The sequence below is a fragment of the Cyprinodon variegatus genome, unplaced genomic scaffold, assembly GCF_000732505.1.
Source record: "Cyprinodon variegatus isolate N-32 unplaced genomic scaffold, C_variegatus-1.0 Scaffold228, whole genome shotgun sequence".
Lineage (NCBI taxonomy): Eukaryota > Metazoa > Chordata > Actinopteri > Cyprinodontiformes > Cyprinodontidae > Cyprinodon > Cyprinodon variegatus.
In genome coordinates this window covers 294808-304592 of record NW_015150681.1, presented here as the reverse complement: position 1 = coordinate 304592, position 9785 = coordinate 294808, and the positions used below count along the sequence as shown (strand labels likewise).

The 9785-nt window shown below is 34.7% G+C and overlaps 1 protein-coding gene across 1 annotated transcript in view; it reads left to right on the top strand.

The window, feature by feature from the left end:
- The window catches only part of LOC107088738 (natural resistance-associated macrophage protein 2-like), a 29037-nt gene that overhangs the window by 6836 nt on the left and 12416 nt on the right, over positions 1-9785 (top strand). The window contains exons 2-5 of the mRNA XM_015381094.1: positions 2942-3067; positions 4101-4282; positions 4371-4493; positions 7923-8042. Of these exons, the coding sequence (XP_015236580.1) occupies positions 2942-3067; positions 4101-4282; positions 4371-4493; positions 7923-8042 (551 nt within the window). The remainder of the gene's footprint in view (positions 1-2941; positions 3068-4100; positions 4283-4370; positions 4494-7922; positions 8043-9785) is intronic.

The following is a 9785-nucleotide window of genomic DNA, read 5'->3' as shown; positions in this document are numbered from 1 at the left end:
TTTACGACACATAGGATTCAGTGGGTGGATGGCATCTGGTCTATGACTCAGATTAGGACTATTTAGAAACGCTTCATAATATTTAAACCGAAAATTTAAATAATATCAGTTTTATCTGGTGAATGACATTAAACTTCATATTGACTTAAGCTGAAATAGGTTCTTAGATTCTGGTTCTGTTATATAAAAGGATTAGATCTGAGCGACAGTGGATCTATTTTAAAAAGGATGTGTTGAAGATCAGAACTACCAGGTTCTGAACAGGAGGAGGAAAGCAGCAGACGATGCAGAGGGTTTGATGTGACGGAGAAAGATGCTGAGAGGAGAAAATGTTAAAACCATATAGAGACAGCAACTGACAACAAAACACAGGAAATATAAACAACTTCCTGTTAAAAGACACACAACAGAATTATAATGTTGTTTGAAAAGTGACTTGAGATAACTGGTGTGAATTAGTGCTATGGAAATACACTGGTTGAAAAGTTTAATTCCTGTGCTGAACTTTCCTTTATAAAGGTGCTTCTTTAATTGTAAATAGGTTCAGATCAATATCACATCTTTTCCTTTATGCGATAAACAAGAGATATTTTATTCTGCACACAAAAAGTAACAAAGTTATTTTTACTTGAAAAAAAAATGAATGAAACCTTTTGTCTTTTATTAGAGTGACATTTTACACCGATAATATTACTTCTATTAAGATCATTTTTGAGCAAAAAAATCTGTCTTTGCTTGAAAAAGTCTTTTGCACTCTTTCTACCTCTGGGTGACAGTGGTGTAGGATTTTAGAGTTTGTCCTGCAGCCCTACCTCTTCTCTCACATTGCTTACTGATGGTACACCGTTGGCAGCCTTGCTTCCATCAGTGTGACCCAGGGCAGCATTGGCCACAGTGTAGTTTGCCACTATCAGTTTGTGAATGTGTGAATGACTGCATGCAGCAGAAAGTACTTTATGTCAGCCCCTGTAATAGAAAAGCACAAATACAGGCCATATAACATACATAACATCTGTACTTGAGTGATCTAATGCTGTGACATGTCAATACAGAAGTATTTTAAAGAATATTTTCTGAGATACGGGGTGCCAATGCAAGCACATGGGCTCATGTGCTCTACTCCCCTAGCTTTTGTGAGGATGCAGGCTGCAACTGTTTGATCCACTTTATGGCCAGGCTTGTGAAGACACTTTAGCAGTAATAAGTACTGCCAAAGATGACCTTGCAAATTAGTTTTTAAAGCTCTGCTGAGATATTATTACTTTAATCCTGGAGATGTTCTTTCTCCTGACTTTATCAGCCTCTGAAGGTTCAGGTCTGAGTCCATCACTACACCAAGAAGGACTGATCTTTAGGGTTACCACTGTAACAACTAAAACTTCTCATCGCTCCTTTGGTCAGGAAATGATTACCTCAGTTTTCTTTTTATTGAGCCAGAAGCAAAATTATAGGGTGTTTGTTGATTTCTTTTCCACAGCGCTTTAGTGGGTGCATAGTCATCTGATTACATCATGTAGTAGAGCTGTGTGTCATCTGCATAGATAGAGTTTGTTATCTCGCTGGCTATACTCTGAGCTCAGGAACACATGCAGATATTGTATAGCAAGGGACCCAAGAAGGAACATTGAGGAACGGCGCATGGGGATTTTATTCGTCTTTGGGGTTTGGTTTATTTAACTGAATTGGAGGCATCATTAGGTTTCTGTAGAGCATGATGGCCCTAACGGTATTTTATTCCAAAAAATGCCCACATCACTAATTTATTTGTTGTTCCACATTTCCACTGTGACTTGGTGCCAGAAGCTTTAGAGCCCAGAGAAGTCAGTCGGGGACAGAAGTTTTCAACACTCCAAACAGTTAATGTTCTATTTAAATGATTGAAGAACTCGCCCGTCCAGTTCAAACCCTTTTAAACACTGAAAATACTTCAAATTCCTCAAACTGTTACTCGATAGTCTGCATCGTAGAAGGAATCAGCAATCCTGTACTGCACTTCTTCTGGAAACATTTTTTTTTTTTATGTTTGTCTCAGTTTCCCTGGAAAAGTTTGAGTAATGGAAGTGAGACCCAGACAGTTTAATGTGGCTTCCATGAAGCAGTGGACCTGATCATTACACCCTGACATATTCTTCTTCTTAAAAAGGCATAACTCTGTGTCCCCCAAATCTTTCAATGGAAGGTTTCTTAAGCGTTTCAGGTGTCTGAGTCACTTCTTTCAGATTTGTTGTCCTGAGGAAACCAGAGCAATAGTGTGTTCACATTATTAGCAACAAATCCTTTGGTTTACATCAGCAAACATTCAACTTACCTTACCTGTTTTACTTCTTTTTTTATGTTTTTGGCTCAAATCATTACTTTTATTCTGCACCACTTTAGACATATCTTTGACCTTCAATACTTCTGCTTTTCTAAATATGTTAATCAAATAAACAAAAAATTTCCAAATTCTTAAAGTATAATAAAATAAAGTCTGTATCCATTTTGGACACTCAAATACAGAGAATCAAATAGAGCAAAACAATCACAAGAAAGTATATAATATTGTTAATTTCTTCAGTAATTAATTTATTTACCACATTAAGCTTTCTATGTAGACCTTTTACTTTAAAAGTACAAGAAATGTGATCTGTAGCAAAACCTTATAATAAATAGTGTTTAATAAGATTCAATTATTATTAGCCATGTAGTTAGCACCAACCTTATCAAACCATGATGCCCATAATATTAAAATATTATAATATATTTATTTGGATTCTATTGGTGGCTCTTAGAAAAAACGTGGAATGGTTGATAAATGCCAGTTGTGGAAATCTTTGCCCAGAGAACATTCTGGTGGGATAATCCAGCTCTTTTCTGCCTTTCTAAACAGATCAAGTGTTTCTCATGGCTCCTTGTTTGTTTTGGGTTGTGTTTTTCTGTGTGCAGTGATTTTTATTAATAGGTTTTAAATCCTGTTTAATTACCTGTTTGCTTCCAGTCAGAAACCCCCCGCCTGAGAACATCCACATATCCTCTCTACCTCCCAGTGTTCCCCTGGATCAGGAGTCAGAACCATCAGGTCAACAAGGTGAGGACTGCTCTTTTAAAGGACCCAAATCCTGGATTTATTTTAAAGTCAGTCATGTCAACAAGGTGACACCTTCAGATCCTACTTAGGACTAAAAAGTGTTTCTTTTTTTTACTAAACCAAAACATGTTCATATTTCTGCTCCTATTCCAGAGTCGTGAACTCTCTTTCATTTGACGAAAAATCTTGTAGCATCTTTCCAAGGCCAGAAAAAAAAATTATTATCTGCTTTTTATCTATATATCTTACTTCTTTATTCATTGTTGGCTATTTGGCTGCTAGATTAGTTGATTCTGAAGCAAGGCCTTGGATAATTTTAGTGTTAGTACTACAGTACATGCTGAACAATCAATCTAACAGCAGCTGAATTCGGATGATCATCACAAATGAATGCATCATTGACTATAACTGCAAAAACTAAAGGAGAAGCATGCATCATTTTCAAGTTGTTGGAAAATAAAACTTGGAGCTGCTTTCTTCCCATGTGCTACCCACAATGTAGAGCTACAATTATAGCAACAAGCCTTTTGTTTGCACATCTAGAGGATGGATTGTTTGCCTGTTCTTCTCAGGCTCAGTGGGATCTGATGGGGATCTAAACTATTCTCTACCTGGAAGTCCACCCAATGAAAAGTAATTTGCAGGTTTATGCTCTTTATATAGGTTACTTATTGTCCCTTCTAGTCTGTGACGATAAGGATTAAAAGCACCTCCACAGCATAATGCTGGTTTGTTCAGGGTAATATGTAGTATTTGTAGCAGGCAGGCATGTGGAGTTTAGCACTTAAAGCAGTCCTGTTCACAGATTCCTCAATCTGAATTGTGGATCAATACAGCTAAGTTGGGCGTTCATGTATTGGCAGCACATATATATATGTATGTATAAATGTTTGCATGCATGCATGCACACAGGCAGGTAGATAGGTAGGTAGGTAGGTAGGTGTTTTTAGTACTTAACCAACCACTCACATTTGTATAAACTGCCTATGTTCTCCTGGACACTTTTTATGCTGATATGTTTTATGTTCTTTAGATGCACCTTATGATGTTTCAGCAGAGGACTCTGTGCAAAACCAGGAGAAAGCAGTAATCCAGACCACACACACTCACAGGGGGTTGTATGCACCTTCAGTATTCCTCCAGAACCATAGTAATGAACCACCTCCATCTACATACTTCGAACAGAGGGTCCCCGTTCCTGAGGAGGACAATGAGGTAATCTGAACCTGTACAACTTAGATTTGCTTATTCAATTTCAAACTGGTGTTGCTCGCTCAACAGCTTGTATTTCTGCTTGTTATAGAGGTTGTTTAGTCTGCGTAAACTCTGGGCTTTCACTGGACCTGGGTTTCTGATGAGTATCGCCTACCTGGACCCAGGAAACATCGAATCTGACCTCCAGTCAGGAGCTAAAGCTGGATTTAAGGTAACAGACATTCAGAGGTGGGTGGAGTACCCAAAGAATACACTCTTTCCCCACTACCATCAGACCACCTAACAATTGGAAAAAAAAAAACTCTAAATCAAGTCACAAATTCTGCATCACACTGATAACACCAAACCAAAATACTGCATATTTGCACCGTATATATTTGTCTTGAAATGCTCTGAACTTCAATATCAATGAATTTTGCACCATGTCTTTCTCCCACACTGTTTACATTTGATCAGTGCTGTAGTTTAAGGAATGAAAATATTCGTTTCACTGCTAAGCTGCTGCTCATTTACAGTCTGAAAGCTTTGCAAAACAAAATTTCCTTTTGTATACACTCTGTCTATACAAAATCTCAATAACAGTTATCCAATAAATTACTCAACTAAGGGTTAAAAAAGTCTGAGGGAAAATGGCTACTCAAGTACTGAATAATTGCTGGCTCATGACATCTGATTAATTTTTTGAAATTATGTAATCATTATGATGTTTAAAAGTATAAAATCAAATATAAATTAGAAACAGAAAACGGTAGATAATTTAAATATAACTATTTTTTTGCAGAAGAAACACTTTTTCGGATGAAATTTCTTAATATAAACTTTTCAAACCAATATTTACAGTAAGTAAAGCATATATGTTAGAAAAGGATAAAGTTCAAATCTACTGTTTAATTAATTTAAACCTGATCTCCAGATAGCTATTCATGGTGGGTGAGGTGATGAGAAGATTTATTTAACCAAGTGTAAGTTACAGTAAAAGTACAGTAAAGCACAACTACTCCCTAAAGTACATTTGTTTCTAAAAGTTACTCAAGTAAATATAAGTAAGTAAATGTAACTAGTTACTACCCACCATATGTAGGTGTCCTGCTTGGTTTTTAATTTTGTATTTCAAGAATAATATAAAAATCAGCTTGATATTTTATTTAGCAGAGAAAACGATTGTTATAGTAACATATAAACATTTTGTGATCAATAAATGAGTCATTTACACCTAGAATATTTATTCAGAAACTATTATTATAAACAACAAAAATTCAAATGTCTTGCAGCAGGATTATGAAGTAAATTATTTTCTAAATTCTGTTTGTGTTAAAAAAAAAATATATATATATTTTTGTCTTTGTCCCACTTCTGTCTAAATGTAAAGTAGAACTTTTTTCATTAGACCACAGTGTTGAATTCTGGCTTTTTCTTTAGATATCAGAATTTTATCAGCACCTGTTTAAAAAAAGTTAGGGATAGGGGAGGCAAACCATTAGCAGAAGCTAAAGTCGTTACATTACATTAAAATGTAATGTAATGTAATTCATTACATGAAAAACTGTTACAGTTTTTCATGGCACTGGTACCTTGGAACATTCACTAATACTAATTGGAAAGAGGCTTAAAAAACTTAATGTCAGAGTAAACAACACAGTCAAAGGTATATTTCAAGGAAAAAACAAAAAATGTTGAGAAAAAAGCTATTTCTTTCATTAATTAAAGTCAAAATATATAGAATAAAGTGGAAATAAAGCTTGAAGAAAAGGTTTCATCCTCAGTTAGTGTTTATAAGCCAAAAGAGAAAAATGCACTAATGTATGAACTATATTATTCTGTAGAACATTTCTGTCATTAACACAAGGCAAGGCTTTCAAAGGGATTTATTTACATCAGTGCCATTTGGATAGTTTGTAAATGTTTTGAGGTTTTTTCTCATCATTTTAACTTTGACTATTTTCTACCCATGTCAATCTTTGTCGTTATTGGTATTTTTTGTAATTATTTACTTGTTTTTCCACTTTTCTTATCATTTTCATGTTTTTCTCAGTATTATGTATCTTTTAACATTATCTTGGCTCATTTTAGCTTTTCCTTTGTGTCAGTCACATTATTTTCATTTTTTTTCTTCCCAAAATGACCCTCATGCTCATCTTTAAATGAAGTAGAATCATCTTTGAATGATGCAGAAACAGAGGAAATATGTGGAAACAATTTAACAAAATATTTGTAGATTACAGCTGCAGGATGTTTTTTTTTAGAGTTAATTTATTCCAAGATAGAGATTGTAAAAATATATAGAATAATATAAGTATAAATACACACATTTTCTGAAAACATGTCTCATATTCTCAGAACTTTGCACACAATAAAAAAATAAAAATTTACAAAATCAAACATTTCTACAATATTAATTCTGCACGCAAACCATAAAATGGCAAAACATATGAATATATATCTGAAGAGTCAGGAGCTCAGTGTAAAACCCTATTATGGAATGAAAAGAATGAAGGGAAATCGCAAACCAGTACAGAAATGTCTGACTAGAATGTATTTTTTTAACCTTTTTTTTCCAACTTGTAGAGCCAGAACACACAAAAACACTATATCTTACAAACTGTTTGGTATATTTTCTTTTTCCCACAAAAAACATGACATTCCACCAATACAAAGGTTGAAGACATACAAAAAAGCTGAAATTTACAGCAGGTTGCACCTGTGGCTGTTAGCAGATTGCTAATTGCAAAACTTAGAGACAAAGTTTTACCAAGTTTGCTCTAAGAACTTTGAATGACTGTGTTCCTTGTGAAAATCTTACATGTCACTCATGCAAAATGGGCCTAATGCATCAAAAATGTGTGTATTGTTTTTTAAAAAGTGTATTTTTGTACTAAATCTCAAGAGGAGAGAAGAAGCTTATTTTATAGTACAGCAGAAGAGGTTTCATGGATTGGTGCATGAATTAAATGTTGGGATGCACGATATAATCGGCCCCCTATCGGTATCGGCCTGTATCGGCCTTAAAACTGATCAGCTTCTGAGTTTATGCTATGAAATCCCCCGAAAATTCACGAAATTTTGCCATATTTTTATATGTTGATATATTAACGCGGTATTGATCTATTTTACTAACAAAATCTCACAAGAATTTCCAAATATCACGAGAGTTTGTAACAGAACAATGAAATTTCATGAGATTTTGAAAGTAAAATCGATCGATACCGCGTTTTTAAAAACCTATTTGATATCAGCATATGAAAATATATTTGAGTATATTATTTTTCAAAGTGTCAGAAATGTATAACAAAATTGCTATTTTCAATGACTACCGGTACTTATTTTTGTCCAGCTTTAACATCGGTATCGATATCGGTTATCGTCTACATGAGTTTTAAAATATCGGCATATTGGATATCGGCCAAAATCCCAATATCGTGCATCCCTAATTAAATGTCATCAAATTTCTTGAAATACCAGTTTTTGATGAAAACCACTGAGAACAACTGTAATAAGAAGAAGGGATATCAAAAATAATTATATTAAATTTAAGAGCACAGGCTAAACTATATATTTTTTATGTTATATGGTTTGATTGTTAGTTGTAGTTTGTGTTATGTAATGGGACTAACAGATGCTTTCTCTGCTTTAATCCCATCAGCTCCTCTGGGTGCTGCTGTTGGCCACCATCATCGGCCTGCTGCTGCAGCGGCTGGCGGCTCGGCTGGGCGTGGTAACCGGGATGCACCTGGCTGAAGTCTGCCACCGCCAGTACCCCACTGTGAGACATAACAATACATCCTCAGCATTAACCTATTCCACACCTTTTATCTGGGGTGTGCCTGAGACACAAAACAAATCTGCAGCGTTTTTTTGAGGAGCTCAGAAATCTGACAGAGAGGTTTCACAGAGGTTTTCCCACTTTACCAGGCGCACTGACAGAGTCACTGTAATCCTTGGATTAAAGATGAAGCCCATGACAGCTGAAGCATATAACAAGGAGGGTAACTGAATGCATTTATCAAGCAGGAGACTTATTCAGCTTTAAATATTTTTTTTCCACATGCATCTAAGAAGAAGATCCAACTATTTACACATATGAGCTACCATCTATAACTGGTCAACTGATGCTTAACAAGGGTCTGCAAAAGTGTATAAAACCCTTATTAAGAACTTGCTCTAATTTTGTTCCATAAGGTTAAACCTGAAAAACAATGTAAACTTGATTGATACTCTAAACATGAACTGTTAAAAATTTACCCATCACTTTATATTGAAATGAGATCAAATATTTAGATCATTAAGTCATGAACCAATTAACATATTAATATTGTTGTCATAGAGCCTTTAGCAGAATGCAGTTTGAGCGAGAAACCTTTTAATGTTCATGTTTATATGCAGAAAAAAGAGATTATGTTAAAATTAGTGGAAACGTGTAGAGCATTCATTTGCCAGTTAGCCTTTGATTTAGATTTTAGATTTAGATTTTACTCAAAATTTTAAATGTTTGTCCATGTTTAGTTTTGATTAAGGAAAATTAATTAGACAAAATAACATGCATGCATTACAGAAAGCCTTGGGCACTGCCTCAAGTGTTTGGGAATAAAAATGCTCCGAGACGTACAGTGGTGTAAAATTATTTACGGACGTTTTAAAGAAAGTTTTTGATATAATCACATATTTTAGGTAAAATTAGACAAATAATAAGGTCAAATCAAACTCAGACGAACAGCAGCAATGATAATTTTCTGCATATGTTTTTGTTCTGGTTGATTGTTAATACCTGAAAAAAGCACCTGAAAAAAAGTTTAATCATCTGTTGAACTTCAAATTTTTTCACATTACAGCTTCTTATTTTTATGTACTTTATTAGCATTTAGTGGAATAGCCAAACACTATGGTGTACATAATTGTGAAGCAGAAGGAAACAGCTGGTTTTCAAGTTTTCTGATGTGAAAATCTAAAGAGTGAGTTGTGCATTTTTCTTCCTTCTGATCAGTGGTTTGCAGAAACCTTTCATGCAGATAAGTCTAAAGCCCCGCTCTGAGCCAATTTCCAGCCCCTGAACTAATTTGTGCTGCTTCTTAATATAATTCAGGAGTCTTATAAAATTTATCAGCCAGTGCAACTTGTTGGCATGTAACAAATAGCGTCTTTGAATGGAACATTTTTTAGGTAAGAAAAGACTTTGTCTTTAGTGAACCAAAGTTTTTGAATTAGATTTTATTTCATATCAAATATATCAAGCCTTTCCAGGAAAAGCATGAGCCAAATCCGTTGTTTTTTTTCCTGAAGATAGACATTTTTCTAAAATTGTTTAACACTACAAAACTTTTTTTTAATGCAAACGGCCAAAGCGCTCTTTAGGTTTTGGCTCTACAATTATTAACACACCATTCTCCAAGAAAAACTAAACACGTTAAGTATATTCTTAAGTTTATTTTTCTCAACTATAGCTGTATACAGTGGGGCAAAAAAGGATTTAGTCAGCCACCAATAGTGCAAGTTCTCCCACTTAAAAAGA